The 20,842-nt window shown below is 44.5% G+C and overlaps 3 protein-coding genes across 8 annotated transcripts in view; all 3 read right to left on the bottom strand.

Moving 5' to 3' along the window:
• Window positions 1-181: 181 nt before the first annotated feature.
• ikbkg (inhibitor of nuclear factor kappa B kinase regulatory subunit gamma) lies at window positions 182-13,447 on the bottom strand. Of its 4 annotated transcripts, none has more exons than XM_062540745.1 (16): window positions 13,136-13,447; window positions 11,693-11,922; window positions 11,218-11,510; window positions 11,046-11,102; window positions 10,714-10,803; window positions 9,649-9,840; window positions 8,661-8,722; window positions 8,128-8,178; window positions 7,869-7,971; window positions 7,396-7,511; window positions 6,567-6,719; window positions 6,354-6,441; window positions 5,133-5,276; window positions 3,602-3,738; window positions 1,397-1,449; window positions 182-987 (listed from the first exon to the last, which is right to left on the bottom strand). In XM_062540745.1, exons 2-16 carry the CDS (start codon window positions 11,874-11,876, stop codon window positions 851-853), a joined length of 1,860 nt encoding a protein of 619 aa, XP_062396729.1. In that variant the 5' UTR covers window positions 11,877-11,922; window positions 13,136-13,447; the 3' UTR covers window positions 182-850. The 4 variants fall into 4 exon arrangements, with proteins under 4 accessions (XP_062396729.1, XP_062396728.1, XP_062396727.1 ...); XM_062540744.1 differs by having other exon boundaries at window positions 8,661-8,725; window positions 11,693-11,880; XM_062540743.1 differs by having other exon boundaries at window positions 8,661-8,725; window positions 13,136-13,446.
• A 157-nt stretch (window positions 13,448-13,604) lies between these two features.
• Window positions 13,605-16,254, bottom strand: cav4b (caveolin 4b). Its single transcript, XM_062542158.1, has 4 exons — window positions 15,851-16,254; window positions 14,929-15,174; window positions 14,271-14,458; window positions 13,605-14,020 (listed from the first exon to the last, which is right to left on the bottom strand). Exons 2-4 carry the CDS (start codon window positions 15,148-15,150, stop codon window positions 13,870-13,872), a joined length of 561 nt encoding a protein of 186 aa, XP_062398142.1. The 5' UTR covers window positions 15,151-15,174; window positions 15,851-16,254; the 3' UTR covers window positions 13,605-13,869.
• Window positions 16,255-19,002: 2,748 nt separating this feature from the next.
• arhgap4b (Rho GTPase activating protein 4b) overlaps window positions 19,003-20,842 on the bottom strand; it is a 32,201-nt gene continuing 30,361 nt past the window's right edge. For 2 of the 3 annotated variants that reach the window (XM_062540741.1, XM_062540740.1), the window contains exons 23-24: window positions 20,703-20,784; window positions 19,003-19,840 (exon numbers count right to left, since the gene is read on the bottom strand). In XM_062540741.1, the coding sequence (XP_062396725.1) occupies window positions 19,646-19,840; window positions 20,703-20,784 (277 nt within the window). In that variant the 3' untranslated portion in view covers window positions 19,003-19,645. The remainder of the gene's footprint in view (window positions 19,841-20,702; window positions 20,785-20,842) is intronic. The other variant, XM_062540742.1, reaches the window with a different exon arrangement.

Genomic DNA, 20,842 nt, shown 5'->3' with positions numbered 1-20,842 from the left:
CTGATTGACCCAATGCCCTTTCAGTAGAATTGTGTGGATACAACAAAAAAATAATTCACTACCTCATAACCTCCATTACACATATAAAACAAACACTATCTGACAGTGATTAATCCACGCATACTCTAATGTTGCAAAATGATGCATTACCTCAGAAGAGAGGTAATGACAGTGATTAAACAATCCTCAAAATATTTACAGTTATATTTATTACTTTAAACTTCTTGCCATAACAACAGTCTATACAAAGTAAAAGCCTCTTTCATCTTTTAATATAATGAATATAATAGACAATATTCACATAGAAGACTGGCATATTATCCTCAAAGAGTGAGCACATCTTGACAGATGGACAAAAAACCACAGCGGAAAAAAACATGGCCACAGACAGACATATGCCGAGAAGCAGACACACATCCATACGTGCATTACATTACAATATGCTGTCACATAGGCAGTATCCTACATTTTCTGTCAATAAGATTTACATATCTATATGTTTTCATGTAAGTGTGTAAATCTTAGATATATATTTATATAAAATATACACACAGCATTGTCACACATACAAAGTTTCATGTAATTTTTAGATTTCAATGGAAAATTTCATGAGCAGTGCTCATGTCAATGTTCCAGCGGTATCTTGGTGCTTTGCCTTCAGTCGGCAGATTGTGTGCAACAGCGTTCAAAAAGTGAAAGGTCACGATCAGTCTCTTTTCACCTTTGCCCCTCTCTCCTCCAATCAGAAAAGCAATTGGCTTTAAGTTCAAAGTTCATCAGCTTGCCACCAACCAACCCTTCCGCCCACTGCATCCCTCATAATCTTCTCTGCAGGGGGAGGAAGGGGGTTTCACTGGATGCAGTCCATGACGTGGATCTGCAAGGTGTCCATGTCGGGGGCCTGGTACCGGCACTTTGGGCAGCGGAAGTCTGGCTGCTCCTCAGCACCACTACGGAAGGATGGGGGAGGCTGGGCTGGATTGAATGCTAATGGGGTGAAGAGGGGAACAGGAGAGCAGGAGAGCAGTAGAACAGTATAGAGAAAGAGAGAGAGAGAGAGAGAGAGAGAGAGAGAGAGAGAGAGAGAGAGAGAGAGAGAGAGAGAGAAGAAACGTATCAGTACTGTATTAGAGGAGAACTTGCCTAATAATGCTGCCTAACTGGTACTGTAGAGCAAGCGCTACAGTATGTTCACGCTAATGTCACTGTGGATAGAGGCATCCGCTAAAGGAATACCTGCACATGTAAATATCATACATGATGAAAAGTTCCTTTCACTCAGTCACGAGGTCATTGAATAGCGAGTGTGTACACGATGTGTTAGGAATAAAAAAAAGTCTTGGACCTGTTGAATAGATGTGCTGTGTGGTGGAGGAGGTGATGGAATGGAACTTACCTGGAGGACCAGGGAGGTGCTGGTGCCTGTGCTGCATGGCCTCCAACCGCGCTCTGGAACACACACACACACACACACACACACACACACACACACACACACACACACACACACACACACACACACACACACACACACACACACACACACACACACACACACACACACACACACACACACACACACACACACACACACACACACACACACACACACACACACACACAGGTTAAAAACAAAAATAAGATCTAAAAGGGACCAAAAGCTTTGCTAAAAATAAATGTCTTTAGGCCTTTTTTAAAACACTCAAAGGATTATGGTGCCCTCAAGGTGTCAGGGAGGGTATTCCATAGACGCGGGGCAGCAGCACAGAAAGCCCTGTCTCCCATGGTCCTAAGTCTGGTTCTGGGTACATGTGGAGGAGGTTTGAGTGAGTGGAGCGGAGGGAGCGTGTTGTGTTTTGTTGGTTGATTATTTCTTTGAGGTGGGGGAGGGGGGGGGGGCATGACCATGAATGCATTGGTGAGTGAGGAGGGAAATCTTGTACTCAATCCTGGTGGAGACCGGAAGCCAGTGGAGTGAGTGGAGAATGGGGGTAATGTGCTCGTGTTTCCGCACTCTCATCAGGATCCTAGCTGCAGAGTTTTGGATGTACTGGAGTCTCTGCAGACTCTTGCTAGGGATCCCAATGAGAAGTGTGTTACAGTAGTCCAGTCTGGAGGAGACAAAGGCATGAACCAGCCTTTCGGCATCTGAGAGAGAGAGGATGGGGCGGAGTTTGGATATGTTACGGAGGTGGTAGAAGGAGGTCTTGCAGAGGTGATTTATATGTGCTTCAAATGTGAGTTGAGAGTCCATTTTTACACCCAGATTTGTGACTGTTGATGAAAGGGGGATGTTGGAGCCAGAGAAGGTGATGCTGGTTATGGATGATGATTTGGTCTGGTGGGGAGTGCCAACCAGGATGGCTTCGGTTTTGGAGCTGTTGAGTTGGAGAAAGTTGTGCTCCATCCATACCTTAATCTCCTCCAGACAGGTGGTGAGTTTTGATGGGGATGACTGCGAGGATGGGGTTGCAGCTGTGGCTTTGACATAGAGCTGTGTGTCATCAGCATAGCAGTGGAATGAGATGTTGTGACGGCTGATGATTTGGCCAAGGAGAGTGAGGTAGAGAATGAAGAGGATGGGGCCAAGGACTGACCCCTGGGGGACACCGCAGGTGACTGTGTGTGTACTTGATTTGTAGCGACCCAGGGAGATGTATTCTGTCCGGTTTGTGAGATATGAGTTGAACCAACTGAGAGCAGTGTCATTGAGTCCAGTGGTACAGTGAAGCCGGTTTAGAGGAATGTCATGGTCGACAGTGTCAAATGCAGCAGAAAAGTCCAGGAAGATGAGGAGGGAGGGACAGCCATTGTCGGACGACATGAGGAGGTCGTTGGTGACTCTGACAAGGGCAGTCTCTGTGCTGTGGGCGGAGCGGAAACCAGACTGGAATTTTTCGAAGAGGTTATTTTGTTTGAGGCGGTCCTGAAGGTGGGTGGCAACTGCTTTCTCAAGTACCTTCATATAAAGGGGAGATTGGCGATGGGTCTGTAGTTGGATAGGATTTCTGGATCAAAAGTGGGTTTTTTGAGCAATGGACTGATTATGGCAGTTTTTAAGGCAGAGGGAACGTGACCAGTTTGGAGGGAATGATTTATCACAGCAGTGATCAGGGGGGTTAGGACAGTGATATGGGTTTTCACCAGGGAGGTTGGGAGAGGGTCCAGGGGACAGGTGGAGGATTTCATCTTCCCAATGATGTTCTGCACCTCTTCCGGTGAAACCTCAGGAAAGCTGTTTAGTGGTTGGGAGATGGTACATGCTAGAGGAGCAGTAATGACATTCATCCTCTCCATTTCACCCATCTAATATATTTAAAAGAGTGTTGCTCATACTGTCTGATACAGCTTCATTTTCTGATTCATTCATTGTCGACTCTTTAACGTATGTATTACTGTGACTTTTCCCAAACACTTCCATCCAAAAACTGTTCCAGGTCTGGAGTACGGTAATTGATTCCATACCTTTCCAGGCCTGCGTGTGTGCTGTCGTACCAGGAGGAGACCCTGTGTGTGAGTGTGTGTGTGTGTGTACTGTCGTAACAGGAGGAGCCCCCCCCCCACCCCGTGTGTGTGTGTGTGTGTGAGCGTGGTGTCGTACCGGGAGGAGCCCTCCTGCTTGAGGCGCTCGATGTCAGCCTTGGCCTGGTTCAGCTGCTCCAGCATCTCCTCCTTGACGGCGTTCAGCTTCTCCCGAGCTGACCGCTCCGCCAGGAAATCTGCTTTGTAGATTTCCGCCTGCAGGACAAATGGACAATGGGAGAGTCAATAGGTGAACTTCGGTGTGTGTGTGTGTGTGTGTGTGTGTGTGTGTGTCTGTGTGTGTGCGATTCAATCAGTACCGATTTCTTACTTAAATAAATCCTGCTGATTTACTGTAATATAACACAATATTGTCTGCTTGTGTATTGAGTGACTCATGCTGACAAAAGACATGATCTCTGGATTTCCGATGGAATTAAGGCGTGTAAGCAGCACTGGGGGACCCAGATGAACCTGTTGGCACATTTGTATTTGCTCCACTGGGCTGTATAGCATTCTCCTATTGGGGACTACTTCCAAAAAACCCAAGAGCCATTCAAGTCCGCTTATCTGGTATGGGGTAGGCGTTGTATGATTACGGACAAAGGAGGACGTTTACCCACTGCCAATGTCTGTGCTGATGGTGTCAGTGTTAAGAGCCATGGCCATGTTTTTTTTTACATTTTTTTTCTTAAAGAGAACTATGCAGGCTTAGCGATTTCTTCGCTGTTTTCTGTTTTTACTCTTGCAGAGCTTCCCCTACAGCTTTAGCATGTATATTTTACAACTCAATCGGTCTTTTCACGAGCATGATCGCGAGGCTGTGAGACTTTGTGTTTGTCAGTGCACGGGCCCGCTGGCCCGCCAGCCCAAAGTTGCAAGGGTAGTTTTTCCGCTCACAGACGCTAGGTGGAAGCGAAACAACCACCATTTAACCTGCAAAAAGACATATAACTATTCCAAAGACTCTGAAGCTGTTCAGTTAAGGTAAAGTAAGCTAAAAAAAAAAAAAACCTGTTCCCCTTTAAAATGTAAATCTAATGTGTTTGCTGTACTTCAGAAAGTAATCGGTTTCAGTTAAAGAGTTTGGTTTAAATTCATCACTGATTACAGTCCATGGGGTGAACCGAGGATTTCCGATCAATTCTCAATCTGAGAGAAGGTCTAGTGGTAACGGCTAGTGTCCATTTCAATATTGGCAGAAACAGTTGATAGAGCGACACAATTCATGAGAGGGTCATTTCCTGTATCTTGTAGGAGTCCGGATGTAGCTCGGTTCTAACTCCATGGAACTACGTGCCATTTTGTTCCATTGGCAAATTCCTTTATGAGTCATCTCGGTAACCAGACCTTGATATGGGTTTGCATGTGTGTGCAGATGGTGGCAGTGAACAGAGGACTGGTTTTGCTATTACTCACTGGTTATTGTCAAACTCTTAAGATACTACCTGCATATACATGTCACTTTGAGAATTCATCTAATGAGTTTCATTCAATGTTCTCCTTGTGTACTAGCCTACACAAATACCACAAATACGTGTGTGTGTGTGTGTGTGTGTGTGTGTGTGTGTGTGTGTGTGTGTGTGTGTGTGTGTGTGTGTGTGTGTTACCTGTGCAGTGAGCACTGGGATGGTCTCCAGAGAGCTCCTCTGCTGTTCCCCCTCCTCCTTGAGTTTGTCGATGAGTTCCTGCTTCAGAGCCAGCGCCTTCTCGGCCTCCACCAGCCGATTGGAAAGGTCACCCACCTCGCCACCCTGGCACATGGTCACAGGAAAACAGAAGCCAAAGTGAGCATGTCCACTTGCGTTCTAGCAGTCACTTCCTCTCTCTCTCCTTCATGCACACCTGGCTCTACCTCTAGCAGCTGGTTAGCCACGTGCCCCACCTCCCCCACCCCTCCAACACATGGCCTGAGGGAATAACACATGCTCTCCTGCGCTCAGTCTCTTCCTGTCCAGCTATCGGTCTCTCTCATCGGCCCAATCCCAATGTCCGGACTCACGAACTCACAGACTTTGGTGCGCGTTCTCGCGAAATTCGTAAGGGTTTAGGGCTGTCCCAATGTCGAATTACAACGGGCGGGAGGGTTTGAGTACAGACTTACCGAGCCCTTTCCGTGAGTCTGCATCGGTGCAGACTTAACCTAAGGGAATTACCCACAGTTCAAAGTGTTGTGACGTTTACCGCGGAGATCATCGAAAAATCCGGAAATGAAGGTAAACAACAGCACGCACGACACACGTGCATAGTGCAAATGTTAGCAACGTCTTTGTTAGTAAACATCGCCAAGGTACATGTGATCTCGTGAAGTGCTGTCCCAATCCCAAATACCTATCTGAGCCTATGTGGCCTCACACACTCACTCACTTAGCACCTGAGATCAATTAAGTCTGTGAGTCTTTAGTTCTTAGTCTTTAGGGCTGACATTGGGATTGGGCCATTCTCTCATTTCCTACACGCATGCGCACAAGACACCCCTCTCTGCCTTCACCACTCTGGTTAGCCAGGTCCCCACCCACCCATCTCAGCAACCAGACAAGCTGCAGGGGGAAATGCCCTTAATGAGTATGCCGTCACTTTCTCTGTCACGCAGGCATACACCTCTCTTTGCTTCCGTCAGATGGTGAAACAGGCCTTCCACCCTTCACACATTAAAAGGTTAGGCTTTGTGTTGGTGCATGAGCACAAACAACTTAGTTAAGTATTCTTCCCCTCTGCCCTCTCATACTGCGAGACCACAAGCCCACAGCCGACTCTCCACGTACACACACACACACACACGCAAACCAGACCAGCGCAAGACACACATCTCTGACAAGACACACTCTCACCCTTTTGGTTTGATTCTCGGCTTTCAGCTTGGCGTCGTAGTCCTGGAACAGACATGTGTATGCGTGCTGGAGTTGAGCCAGCTTCCTCCTGTCATAACAACAAAAGGAGGAAGAGGAGGAGAGGAAGAGATGGAGGGAGGAAGTTGAATCGTTCTACATATGACAAAAATGGTTTAAAGAGATCCAATGTCACCGCTGTGCGGTCCTCCTCACCTCTCCTCGGTGATGACCAGGCGGTCATTCTTGAGGGCCGCCTCCAGGTTCTGCACCTGCATGAGCAGCTTGTCCACAGTGACTGTGTTCTGCCTCCGCTGCTGCTCCATGTCTCTCTCCAGCGTCTGCAGGGCCTCCGTCTTACTGCTCAGCCTGAACGGGGGGGGGATCACACAGTGGAGGGGTGACCTACAGCAACTGTATCTAGTGCTTCAAAACATTTCATACCAGATACTGTAAGCTGCCCTGCAGAGTGACAGAAATCCGACTATGCAAACAAACAGGTTTGTTGAGGCAGACGAAGGTAGATTGAGAGAGTAGACATGGATCTCAAAGAAGCAGGTAGAAGACGTTTCAAGAGAGATGTGGTGGCAGCACGAGAGCCTTGGATACATACCAACATAGCTTAGTTGAAATAGTTCTGAAGTTAGGCAAGTTGGCATTTTTAATGATCAGTTATGATTAAGCCTATGAATTAAAGCTTTTTTAACTTTTTTGGAAGAGTGCCTTGGTTAATTCATCATCATCAGTATACATTTTTTCTACCAAAGAGCACCTTCACTTTACTGAAGTTACTGAAGGAACAGCGCCGTAGCCCTCCATACTTGTTCTATTAGTTCTGAAGTTACTTGACAGGCAATGTCATACTAGCCTAGCTGGTCCAGTAACTTCAGAACTAAGTATCATTATCTCATCCACTCAAGAATCATACCGCTTAGATTAAGAACCAGACTCCGCGTTGATTCTTAGAGCTGTCTGTCTGTCTGTAGGTCGCACACAGACAAAGCAAATACACAGACAAACACACAGGCAGACACGCAAGACCTACTTCTCCTCCAGGTCTCTTCTCTTCTCGTCACTTTTCTCCAGGCCACTCTGCTTCTCGTGCAGCTCCCCCAACAGAGACGTTACCTGAGCCTTCAGGGCCTCGCAGTCTTTGACCAACTAGAGCATTCATGTACACACAGACACAGACACACAGACCTTGTTAATTTACAAATACTAACGGTACATGTATTATGACATTTATAACATGTCTTGGTCAATCCATCATTCAAACAGTCACAGGGTAACGCACAGCAACTGTCTAGTGCTCCAAAACAGGATCAGTTAATCACTGACAACAATTTTAGGTAGTCAAACACATCAGCAGAACTTTACACCAGTATAAACTATGAATAGGCACACATATCATCTTGTCTTGTCTTGTGCGTCAGGTCTTACATTACTGAATACAATGCATACAATGAACCACTATGACTTATGTGCTGTTTCTTTTGTCCCATAAAGTTCATAACCAACCTGTGCACAGTCCTTTTCCTTCAACTTAAGCTGGGCCTCAGCTCGGTCTCTGTGCACAGAGCTCTTCTGGAGACAGTCCAGCTTCTCCTGCAGCTCCTTATACCTGCAGGCCATAACAGGTTCCTTCAATGGCTACTTAGAGTGCAACTCAAACTTATTTGTCTGACTTATTATTGCCGATTAAATTTCCTTCACGAGCCCACTTTCTAAAATAAGTCTCTTGACTTGTTTTGTCGATCAAGATTGCAGATTCTCTTACCTTTCTTGCGTAGCCTGGAGCTGATCTTTCATCTTGGACAATTGGGACCCACTGTGGAATTTAAGATGGAAACTACATCAGTGACACACAGATATATCAAGAGTCCTAAAGACAGATACATTGAAGACAGTGCTCACGCAGAAAGACAGACAAACCTGACAAACTGATTGTACATTGCCTAGTACAATAACTGGCCCTAAAGCCCAACATAACCTTGTTTATGAAATGTATTTTGTCATTGTGCGATATGGCATATCAGGTGAGCATCGTAGTGAATGTAAACACAACAAATCGTAAAGCATGTAGCTAGAATGATCATTAAGGCTACAGTAGTACAGATATAAAAACTACAGATCTAAAAGTACAGCTATAAAAATTAAATTGTACTCTGATATAATTTATCATTTTCATAAAGCATTAAGAATATATATTAGTAGAGCATACTAATATGAGTTGCAGTAAAAAATTGAGTGGCTATCCTAAAATCTGTGTGGGAAATAACAAAGGACAAGGAACAAGGGAGAACGTAGTACCTGTCAGAGGCCATATGTGGAACATCTGACCTTTGAACTGCCTCAACCATCACAGTACCACTCTGCTGAGGGGAGGAAGAATGGGAGTTATGTCAGGTCACAGTAGGCTGGGTGAACCCTGCCTGAACTTCCGGCGAATTTGGATTTCGCCCGGCAGCTCAGGCTGGAAACCTGCATATCTATCTCCTCTGTTCCCTGCCAGAACCTTTGGCTCCAATCAGAAACTAGCTTATCCAAAAGACGCACCAGATCGTTGCTCTGATTGGTTGAAGGACTAGTATCCAAGCGTACGGAGTCATTTGAACGATGCCCATTGATCACGCCTCTTGTGCAGTAGAAACAAAGCTCAGCCTCCCCATACTAATGTTCATTCTTAAACAATTGAGCTTAGTATGGTGATAGCCAGACTAAGGTCACAGCTGATAACATGAAATTAATATGAAGCTGCTTCCTGGTGCTACAATTATATGGTCTTTGCGTATAGAAAAGCAAAGTGGGAAACAGCACCTCTAGAGTGAAACCTCTGGGGGAGATGTTTTTGTTCAATTTAAGAATACAGGACTGACTAGGGCTTTATAAGAATTGCCGCCTGTCCATTTAACCATCCTAAGCGGGATGAATACAATTACACCTTTAAACCTCATTAGGTGGCTGACTACACAGTCTGCTTTAGCATGGTGGCATACTTAGCACAGCATGGGACGCTATGGCAACTACCTGCTGAGTGAGATGACGCTTTTCCAACACATTTATAATACATTAGTCATGTATTCATGTCTACACTGCACTGTAGTTTGCTTTAGTACTGTAGCCTAGCCTATATAGCATGATACAGCACAAAGGAAAATGGTATCTTCTTACTGAGGGACCATACTCTATTATATGCTTTTGCAAGGCATTTATAATACATCAGTGACAACACACTACAGTTAAATGTAGCATGGTGCAGTCCAAATGAAGATTACTATAGAAGGAGTGTGGTAGCTACCTGTTGAGAGAGCTGACTGAGACGAGCCTGCAGTTGGTCCATAGCAGTGCACAGCACGTCCTTCTCCTTTTCACCCTCGGCCTTCTCCCTCTCCAGCTCTTCGTTCTTCTTCCTGAGCACCCGCATCCCCTCTTCCAGTTTCTCCTTGTGGCTCTTCAGCAGCTGCAGAAACTCGTTGGATCCTTCACAGGGCTGGGGGGGGGGGGGGGGGGGGGGGGGGTAGAGGAAGAGGACCAAAGAAGATGGATGAAACAGGCAATTCGGGAACACAAATGGTATCAATTGATTCAAGAACACAAATAGACAGAAAGAGTTGGTCTGAGAGTCAGATTGAATCATGGGTGAAGCGACAATGATACGAGAGATTGTTTTGTTTGAGCGGGCAGGGTCAGCTTTCAGCATTCTGTATCCAAATCCAAAAGTAAAGCTTCAATGGTGCATGTCAGTAATTCTGTTGAGTAAGCTTATTTACTAACAGCTGTCTGTTCAAATCTTTTTCAGCTGATGGTGGGGTGTGGGGTCACTGGACACTTGTCACAATTCATGGCATGAATAAACTACATATTGTTGCTCATGGTTCGTTTCAAACGCCAAACCAATCTAGTCATTACCATTACAGGTGGCTTATTCCCTTTTCATTGTCTGATTTTCACCTATCAATCATCATTGTTCTTCTTCTGGTCACATTTACCAGACAAATTTGGTCATTTAACAAGACAACCTGTTCTTGAAATACAATGGACTCTATTATATGCAGAAGTCTACAATGAATCAACTACCATTTTAGAAAAAGAAACAAAGAAACAGTGAGAGACAAATTGCCAAGGGGAGTTAGAGCAACACCTCGAGATACAACACAGACCAGGAGAAAGACAGGGAGAGACCTAAAACAGGACCTCAATGAAAACACAAAAGAAGGCACAACTTGAGAGATTATGCTGGAACAGGAGAGGTGGGTGATTAAAAAGCAGAGAGAGGCTCCGTGGATGGGACATTAGGACACGTGTCAGTCTAAGCGGTGCAGGAAGGCAGCAGTGGGGCGTGATGGGATGGTGACGTGCTCACCTTACTATCCCCACAGCTCTCCTGGAAGGGCTGAAAGTCATCCACACTGGTGGACAAGCTACTGAGAGAGCTACTCTCACTCCCACAAGACTACACACACACACGAGCACACACACACACATATATATATAACACCACAGGTGCATATGCCTGCCCATACCCTCCCACAACATCAGATTAATACACACATATCATACATTATATACCCACCCACAACATCAGATTCATACACACACACACACACACACACACACAAATACGTGTTTATGGTAGTTGTGTAGGCAGAAGTCAGTTATGATTATGTTGATGAAGCTGCAAGACATGTGTCTTACCAAACTCCTGGGATTAGCCATGACTCCTTTCTCTACATCCAGGCGGTCCCCTGTTGACTGGTAGCAACAGAGACAGACAAAACAGAACAGCATTAATACCCGACTAAATCCAACATTATACTGCTAATTATGTTCAAATGCATTGCGAATGGTTTATGATGCCAGCCTTTACATCTAGGGAATCTTGTAAGCCATTTCTCTCCGACAGCGGGCTCTTCACGTCTGGGTCGGGAGCCTGGCTTCCTGATTCCATGAGGTTGGTCTTGCAGCGGTTTCCTGGGAGTCCGCCATTGTGGTTGACCTTCCCCAGCAGGACCTGGTTCTCCTGTGCCAATCGCTCCACCAGGGCCTTGGCCTCGCGGAAGCGGCAGCTGAGGAACTCCCTCTCTTCCTTGGCCTTCCTCTGCCACCCCTCCATCTCTCCGCAGCGCTCCCGTAGGGAGTCATTACTCCTCTTCAACGCCTCTGACGGGACACAACAGCTTTGGGTTTACTCACTCTCTTCTGTCACGTTTCTCAGCTGAGTGGCTTTTAATGCATGTCAGAGAGAACTGTTCTCACAACACTATAATATATTACACCTAAAGCAGCACTAGGATAAGATAAATGATGCGTGGGAATCAACCAAGTAATATTGGTGTTAATACCTCGCAGCTGGTGGTTGTCTCCCACTAGCCTTAGCACCACCTCATTGCCAGCCAGCTCAGGCGGAACCCGAAGGGAGCCTTGCGAACTGGGCCCGAGCGAACCATTGCTTCCGGCGCCCACCGCTTCCTCCCCATTCATCTCCCACTGCAGTGTGCTCCCGGCGTTGGGCTGGGGCTGAACCATTAGACTGGGAGAACCAAGGACAGGCCGACGCGTAAATAAACCACCACTGTCAACAAGAGACATGTCATGTTAAAAAGACTGTCAGTGTAAGATCACGAATGACATAACGATAAGCTACCCTGTTGCAGAAAACCACGGAAGCGGTCTTTCTACTTTCGCTTTCGCCCCATACCATACCTGTGTCGCGGTTAACAACGCAGAGACGATATACTCAGGGGCATTTACTCTCACGTTAAGTACATGAAAGACGCAGTCTGTCATAGCCGGTCGATTGGGTTCATTATTTTTAAGCTCATCATTTAAATGTGTAAACTGAGACAGTGACAACAACAGTGGTTGGCAATGATGACACACACAGAAACGTTAGCATGGATAACATTAGAGAACACCGTTTGCTACACAGACAAACAAATAATTATAAATCATCGCTGATATTACATTTGAATTTGATGCTAACATAAGTTCGAAAAAAAACCCGATAGCTGTGTATATCGACTGCAAGAATTGTACTACCCTAAACTAGCTAACCTTAACGTCATTGATATACACGTACAGTATGCTTGGCATTGCCACTGGCTTTATTTTCATGTTCTCAACTAGCTTGTTGGCTACAAAACACATGACGTTCCCCAGTTCGCATTAACGTTAGCATAGCTTTACTGCCACAACAAACAAGTTAGTGAAGGGGCGTGTACCACAAGACTAAACAGATCACCCAGTTCTCAACATCCAACGTTATTCCTTTAACCTGTCGGCGAATCTATCGTAGACTATTGATAACTGACAACATGAAGAATATCAAAAGCAGCAGTTAAGCCTGACTCTTCCGTTGAACGGAGTGTAATACCAAGTGCTAGCTAACCATCCGACGTGGCTAGGTACCGAATTACCTCATCTTCTTTTCCGCTTTTCAATATCAATGCTTATCCAAAATAGTGTTTGGTAGCTGAATAGATAACGTATGATTTCTCGAAAGTAGCTACATGGCAATAAGCAATCTCGCCAGTTCATAAGTCATACCTGCGACTGCGACAAACATTTCACCAGAGAGGGTTACAGCGGATCTTTGATTTCACTAGCAGCTAGAAGCTTCAAAAGGCAATTATGGTATGTTCAGGATTTGGCAATGTTAGCAACAGGAACAACCAAAACATACAATTCAACATCAAACAGAGAAAATTGATACAGACGGTTAAAACAAGTCCTATGTTCACCCAACTGGCTTGATAACTATCAAGGTGATATACAGACAATCTTACCTATTCACCCGGACCCTGGTGTAAGGTTAGCCAGCAGCAAACTAAACAACTAACCGTTGACGTTAGCACGCTAGCGTTGTAACTTCAACGTTGGCTAAATTTGGTTGAGGGCGATAAGCAACGTTAGCTAGCTATGACACTAGCGAACCAAAATGACATCTGCCTGATCAAATATAATTGTAACGTAAGACATCTGTCATTATCTTTAGCGAGGAAAACCCACACACGAAAATTACAAGCTTCTGTTCACTTGGCTAACGTTACAGCATGTTCTAAAATCCGATGCAAGTTGACAAGCTAGGAATTCCCCTGGCTACTTCCGTGTGCCATCATATGACGGCATGTGTAGAAGTGTTCCTGGGAAATGTAGTTCTACGAAAAACACAACAGACAATCCTGGCTGTCAGCAGACGAGACAGCAAGAGTGGTAGAAATAATATGTGATTTATTTACTGTTCCATACAAAATGTACACAAAGGGTTCCATTTTATTTACCCAAATATATGTATGAAAACGTCCTTCTGGTGTAGACAGAAATACTGAGGTGAAAATTTCTAGAAAATTCATTAAATAAAGTGTTATATGTAACATAACATGTCAATAACAGAGTAATTGTCCTTAAGTCACTTCTTCCAGTTCCTCTGAAAGATAAACCCAAAACCCCAAAATAAAGCCCATCTTCAGCACCATAGATGGAGAAACATCGCTGAGAATAATTTCCCCATCACTTAATGTCAGTCTTTGGAGAGAGAGACATAAACGCCAGTGCAGCAGCGAGAAACAGATTCACAGAACGGCCTGATGAAGATGTTGACCACACTTATCCAAACTGATCGCACACAAGGCAAGCAAGTGTGACATACTTGGATACAGGGCATCACACACCTGAGTGAGAGAGAGAGAGAGAGAGAGATTTAGAGGGAGAGGTAGAGAGAGAACACATTTGTCACTTGTGGCAGAGAAAAATGAAAGGTCATGACCTTTAATATGTTATGCATCAGTGTGTAGGCCGAAGTCCCATGCAATCACTATGACATGCAATCTTCAAAGTTTTTGCATATCCCTTAACATAATCAAATAAACAATGCAATGAGATGCACCAAATATGTAAGCGAGACTTGTATTGTCATTGTACCAGATATGCAGGCAGGCCATCAAGGCGAATAGACAGCCAGAGAGGAGGGAGATGGGGATGGCACACAACACTGTGAGGCAGCGGTAGCCCCAGATGCGGCCCGACTCAAACCCAATACCGCTGTACACCCACACACGATCGTAGGTATGTGTGGAGGCAGGCTCAGCCAAGACATCACTGAAGTCCACCTGAGAGAGAGAGAGAGAGAGAGAGAGAGAGAGAATATCGTAAGAATCCAAATAGGGCCAAAACTTCATGCTTTTAGTAACTGTAACTGACTAAGCAAACAAGGCATGACTTCATCACTTACACCATACAATATACAGAAATTTCAGCATGTTTTTTTTTTTAAACTTTTTCCTGTATAGTTTTTCATTACTTTTGTGAAATTTAGACATGTTGGCATTGTTTTTATGACACTGTTCTGTCTTGTGTTTTTAGCTCTTGTGTTCATTATTTTTGCACATCCTCTTGCACCCATAGGGTTAAAGTGGGATAAGTAATAAATAATTATTATGTATTATCTAAGTTGAAAATCTGCTGAAATTCATGGCTGATGTTACTTAATTCAAACAATTGCTTAAGTTATGGCCATAATAGGATATGCCATTAAGACAGTTTTGAAAATCAGTTGTCACGCCATGTCAGTGGTATTTACCTTCAGGTGCTGGTTGACTCCGTACGGGTCTCTGAAATCAACGCTGTTGAGTGATGGCTGAGGAGTGAGAGATGGGGAGGAGGAGGAGAACTGGGGTGGTGGTGGTGGGTGTGGAGAGAGATATAACAGCATGTCTTTGTTATCTTCGTCTTCCTCCTCTTCCTCTTCTTCATCATCATCATCATCAATATTGCAGTCCACCAGGTATTCATCTGACATCATATTGAAGACGGGCAGGAAGACAAACTGTATAAAGTAAGGCAGAGTGCAACCATTCATGCCCTCTGAATACTAAATGATGAAGTTGGTCAGTTCCATTTTTGATGAATCATGTTCTGATTGTGTTGATACACCTGCATGGTGACGTATAGATACATAATGCAAAACGTGCGCTGTTTTCTATCTCATTTGATACTGAAATGTGGGCTTTGTCTCCATTCTTCCCAAATATATGTCTCAATACATATTATGTGACTGATGTGGAATATTAATGAAGATATTAGTCTATTCTGTATGTATATTAGCCTTTGGCCTAATTCAGTGTCATTTTGAATGACCTTATTGCACAAACCACACAGATACAGATTGAACACACATTGAAGGCACTCCTTGTTAAGAAAGCATGGTTACTATATTTACTATTTGCAAGGTAGTTTAAGAATGTTGTAAAGTTGAGAGAATAGCTGTCTAGAATTACACAGTCAGAACAGAAAATCATAATTTATTTTATCTTGATCTTAGTAAATCATTAGAAATGACATTGGCCTGCCGCGGCCATTGGCATATTACTTGATAAAGTAATTTATTGAATAACACATGTACTACACAGATGAGATGGCATATTGGCCATGCATCTACAGATTCACTTGACTTTACTTTCTTTATCCTGTATAGTTATATCAGTATCCAGGCACTTGCTTACCTCTTGTAGAGAAAATCAGTCCAAATTTCACAACATACAGCCACACGAAAAATCTTCTATCTTCTATCTTAACAAGACAACTTCACTGATTACCTATCCAGTATAAACAATTGATGAGGGAATCAGAGGGTATTGATTTATGGCAACCTTGGTGCTTCCTTTCCACTTCACACCTCCAGTTTTGTTCAGTCCAGCCCAGCAGCTCAGCTAAGAGCTTTGTGTCTGTCAGTCATCGGGTTTTCTAAGCAGAGCGGCACTGTCGGAAACAGATACATGCGTTCGTGTCACAGCTCGGGTTGGAGACTGCTGGAGGTCCACATCGGCCCAAGGGGTCCTCCACCGTATGTCTCTGTCTATCCAGCGCATGTCAGTCTGTTCATGCATATGTCTGTGTGTGTGTGTGTGTGTGTGTGTGTTTGTGTGTGATTGTGTGCGTGAGAGAGAGAGAGTATGTGAGTCAGTGCTATGGGTGGGAGAGTGGGGTTATTTTGGGGGGCTGAATAGTTGGGAGGGGGATGAAGAGTAAGAGAGAGATCAGGTTACCCCTCTGTCCATGTTACTGGTGCAGTAGGCCTACCACATACAGTACACTTGGGCTGGACTGAGAACCCCGACCGATGGCCTTTCAATCTTACTTCAATATGATGTCACAGGAGGGCGAGTTCAAGTGTACGTCAATTGTCTGTGATGAGTGGTTTTGAAAGACCAAATTAAAAAAAATTATGATTTATTGTGTATCCCTTTGTAATTTATTGTGAGTGCATGTGATTGCTAGCAAGTGGAAATTTATGCAAAGTTTGTTAAAGCATGAACATACAAAACCTACAAAAAAAGACTCAGACGATATAGAATCTATATCATTTATTAATTCAGTACTATGATTGAAACAACAATGAATCCAGTGACATCATCAAACAGAGAGCGTGTTGCGAAGGAAAGGATCAGAGTGGGTACCTAGGCGTGTTTGTGACATTTGTGCATCGAGGAGCAACAGGAAGTGAGAGGGACTCTGCGCTTCCTGTTCCTGTTTCACAGTTTGGTCATTTCTTCTTTACTAGTCCCTCTATGAATCTCTTTACATGGCAGAGTAAGCCCACAGACCCCAACCCACACCCACACCCGCACCTCGACTCTCCCGGCCCCGCTCCACTGATGTGTACCAGTGGGGCGAGGTTTGTTCACGCTTGTCTTCACAGTTGCCTTGCCTGCCTGTCCAGCTTTCATTCGTGACAGAGAGAAAATGTTACACGGAGCCGGGCAGGGAATGTGTGGCCATGGCACTTATTTTAAGTCTTCACACCTGTTCCAGTGCCAGACTTTTTTCCGCTATACTTGTGTGTGTGTGTGTGTGTGTCTAAGTGTGTGTATGTGTGTGTGTGTGTGTGTGTGTGTGTGTCTGTCTGTCTGTGTGTGGCACCTAAGGGCATGCTTACTGAGGGTGCATTTTCTCCTCACAAGAATGAAAGAAGAAACTTGGTTAAGAAAGAAACTTGGTTGTTTCCATTTCCTCTCCTATAACAAATACAGAAGCACTGCCTTGGGCTTGTCCTACAGGCGGTTCTAACGTAACATAAGAACGTAAGAACGTAACACAAAAGCAAGACAGTGCAATATACTGCATTATTGATCTAAATAACAGCCAGTAAATAGGAATGTAAACCAGATGTGTGTAAAATATGATGATGGTGTCAATATACTGACGGCTGTTTAGTGCCTGAGACTAAGGGCCCTAAGTTCAATGATGGGCGGAGTGCAAAGTCTTGCGTCCAACTATAGCGAATCTAAAAACCCGCACAAAATCTATGTAAATTTAGCAAATAGAGCAAATAGAAGCAAGACCCTAAGCACAAACATCAGTGGGTCAGCTTTGTATGATAGCTTTAGCTCATGAAGGAGACCATTTGCTCATTGACTGACTTTGCTCACTTTGCTCATTATCTAAATTAGGGCCCTAACTGTAATAAATGTTCCCCTCTCTCTTCCGCTTTACTGCTGACACAACCCATGACATAAACAGAACATTTGGTCAAACAAGATCCATATAAACAACAGACAAAACCATGGCTTTGAACAGAAACACAGGCTTAGGCTGAAAACAAAGATTGGCAGCAGTCAAAAGTACATTTTGAAAAACCCATTAACTTGTTAACTGAAGACAAGGAGAGGAATATTTTGGTTTAAAAAAAAAGTGAAATCTGAATCACTGCTTGAGGAAAGGCGTGCAGTCACTATGATATTAACTGTGACCCACAGCGCACCACAGAAGCCTTACTTCCCCTTTTCGCGTCCATCATGGATGTCAATTGACTCATCTAAAAACGCACGTACACAATTCTGGTCAACAGGTTGAGCCCTTAGTTTGGACCCTCAAACTGGACTTAAAGGGATAATCCGGAGTGAAATGCACTTTAGATCAATTTTTCGGACTATTGGGAGTACATACGTTGAGTTGACACCAAAATCATGTCATTCGGATGTATTTTGAGAAAGTTCGCGCTCACCGTTTTTAGCCAAAACTCGTTAGCCTGGAAGTGACCGGGGCGTGTCCTTTCGCCGCTACAAAACGCTATTTTTATACCTCTTCTACTGTTCCAAACAACACTACACTTACGTGGTAGTGAGTAGAGGTTCCCTAAAGCCAAACCGAAGTATCAGCACGTCTTTATGTGGTCGGATAGAGAGTCCAGAATGAATTTAATCGAGTCCGTACCTTTCCGGAAATGTTAGTAAAGTGTTGTGAAAACGTTGCTAGCTGCAACAGCGACATTTCCGGAAAGGTACTGACTCGATTAAATTCATTCTGGACTCTCTATCCGACCACATAAAGACGTGGGGATACTTCGGTTTGGCTTTAGGGACCCTCTACTCACTACCACGTAAGTGTAGTGTTGTTTGGAACAGTAGAAGAGGTATAAAAATAGCGTTTTGTAGCGGCGAAATGACATGCCCGAGTCACCTCCAGGCTAACGAGTTTTGGCTAAAAACGGTGAGCTCAAACTTTCTCAAAATACATCCGAATGACATGATTTTGGTGTCAACTCAACGTATGTACTCCCAATAGTCCGAAAAATTGATCTAAAGTGCATTTCACTCCGGATTATCCCTTTAAGGCTCTCTCACACTGGCCAAACAAACTCAAACAAACCCAAACATTCACAACATTCAGAGTTTTTGTTTTAATGTTTGAATTTAAGAATGTTTGCGAATAAAAAAAAATAAAAATAATAAACAACTTTTAAATTTCCAACACACTTAAGATCATACAGTGCCATGAAGCTCCACACTCTGCCATCTTTGCTTCACAGTAACAACATAACACACTGATCCAAGAACAGCCAGTGGCTAATTCCTGGAGTTTATTGGTGCTTGTTGGCGTTTGTTGGGGCAGAGTGAACTAACCTGTTTGAGTGCGCCCCTGGCTCAAGTGGACGCCTCACTTATGTATGACGACACTACAACTACAACAAAACACGTCAGACACTCCACGGAACTGCACTGTGACGGATGTACAATGTGAGGGCAAATCAACAGACCGTATATCGTAAGACTATAATATATTGTATGAGTTGGAAAAATATATCTTCTCAATTCTTCTGTTACGACGCCATGAAGGACTATAGGCATCCCTCGTCCACAATGAAAACAGACGATTGATTCAGTACTCTCCCTCTCTCTCTCTCTCTCTCTCTCTCTCTCGCTCTCTCACTCACTCCAAGTTGATGTTACTGTATCCTCTCTTCCTTTGCTTTTCGGGCGCCTCTGCTCAGCCGCCTCCTGCAGCTGTGTGCCAGGCGGTCAGCGGCGGCCCATGAGGCCAAAGACGGGCTTCTTGGGGGCCGGGCGGGGTGCGGGGGGCGGAGAGGAGGTGGACGCCGGGGTGGAGGCGGCCGAGGACGTCGGGGTAGAAGGGGCCGTCGCCGCAGAGGGGTTCAGGGGAGGCTGGCGCAACAGGAGCTCCTTAAAGACAGAGTCCATCTGACGACTGACATCCTGAAGAGGGGAAGAGGGAGAAAGAGGGGGCAGACAGAGACAGATGGAAAAAAGAGAGGCAGAGGAGGAAGGGACAAAATGACAGGGAGAGATGAAGGTTAAAAAGAGAGTGAAATGGAGAGAGTGTGATATAGACAGACAGACATACATACATACAAACAGACAGAGAGACAGACAGACAGACACACAGAAAAATAGATAGAGAGAAAGAGGGAAGTAGAAATAGAAAGAGCAGAGGGAGGTCATAGGAAGAGAAACAGAGAAACACAATCTGAAGTATGACATCCCAAGGGAAAGACCCAAACCTCCTAAGAGACGCTTGAGTGCCAGTCACTAAATCAACATCTCAATGCTGTGCTCTGAAGCAGCTGCTGCTTCTATGAGGCCTGAACACAGCCTGTTGTGAGAGCACATGTGCTATACACTATCAGGATCAGTAAACCAACTCCTTTTCTGGCAACACTTTAGTTCAGAGAAAACAAATCCCCCAAAATTAATATATAACTCATGTGTATTTATTAGCACTCAACAAGGTCTGTATTATTGCACTTTTATTACATAAAGTCAAAATAAACAGTTTACAGACTCCCGTCTGAATACGTGACAGAATACATATTAAACATGTATTAAAAGGATCATGTATTAGAAGGCTATAAAGTTTCTATTTTGATCCATACAATCTATCAATAATATATCAACAACCTTAGATCAAGACCAACTGAGGCAGCCAGCAGTATTAAATAAAAGCTCTATAAACTTGCTGAGGGAGTTATTTACAAGCTTTTTCAAAGCCCAAATGAAAGCCAGTTTTGCAGCGCACAGGAGCTGCAGACAGGCTGCAGGTGCGTGGGGGGATGCAGACCTTGTCTACCTGTATGGGCTGCTTCTCGGCTCCGCCAGGCATGGCCCGCACACTGTCCAGTGTGTGTCTGCGCTCCTGATTCCTGCACACACACACACACACACACACACACACACACACATTTATAAGGAGGGAGTGAA

This window comes from Sardina pilchardus, chromosome 7 (genome assembly GCF_963854185.1).
Source record: "Sardina pilchardus chromosome 7, fSarPil1.1, whole genome shotgun sequence".
NCBI lineage: Eukaryota > Metazoa > Chordata > Actinopteri > Clupeiformes > Clupeidae > Sardina > Sardina pilchardus.
Note: the sequence above shows the minus strand (reverse complement) of the source record. Positions and strands in the feature narration are given on the sequence as shown.

Bases quoted from the DNA above. Each gene is read 5' to 3' on its own strand.
- ikbkg (XM_062540744.1), bottom strand. From the start codon at position 11,876: ATGGTTCAGCCCCAGCCCAACGCCGGGAGCACACTGCAGTGGGAGATG. The intron at 6,720-7,395 runs GTAGGTCTTGCG...CCCCCCGTTCAG, and splicing joins AGAAGAGACCTGGAGGAGAA to GCTGAGCAGTAAGACGGAGG. The intron at 988-1,396 runs GTAAGTTCCATT...TCACCCCATTAG, and splicing joins GCACCTCCCTGGTCCTCCAG to CATTCAATCCAGCCCAGCCT.
- cav4b (XM_062542158.1), bottom strand. From the start codon at position 15,150: ATGATGTCAGATGAATACCTGGTGGACTGCAATATTGATGATGATGAT. The intron at 14,459-14,928 runs GTAAATACCACT...TCTCTCTCTCAG, and splicing joins GAGTCAACCAGCACCTGAAG to GTGGACTTCAGTGATGTCTT. The intron at 14,021-14,270 runs GTACAATGACAA...TCTCTCACTCAG, and splicing joins ATGGCCTGCCTGCATATCTG to GTGTGTGATGCCCTGTATCC.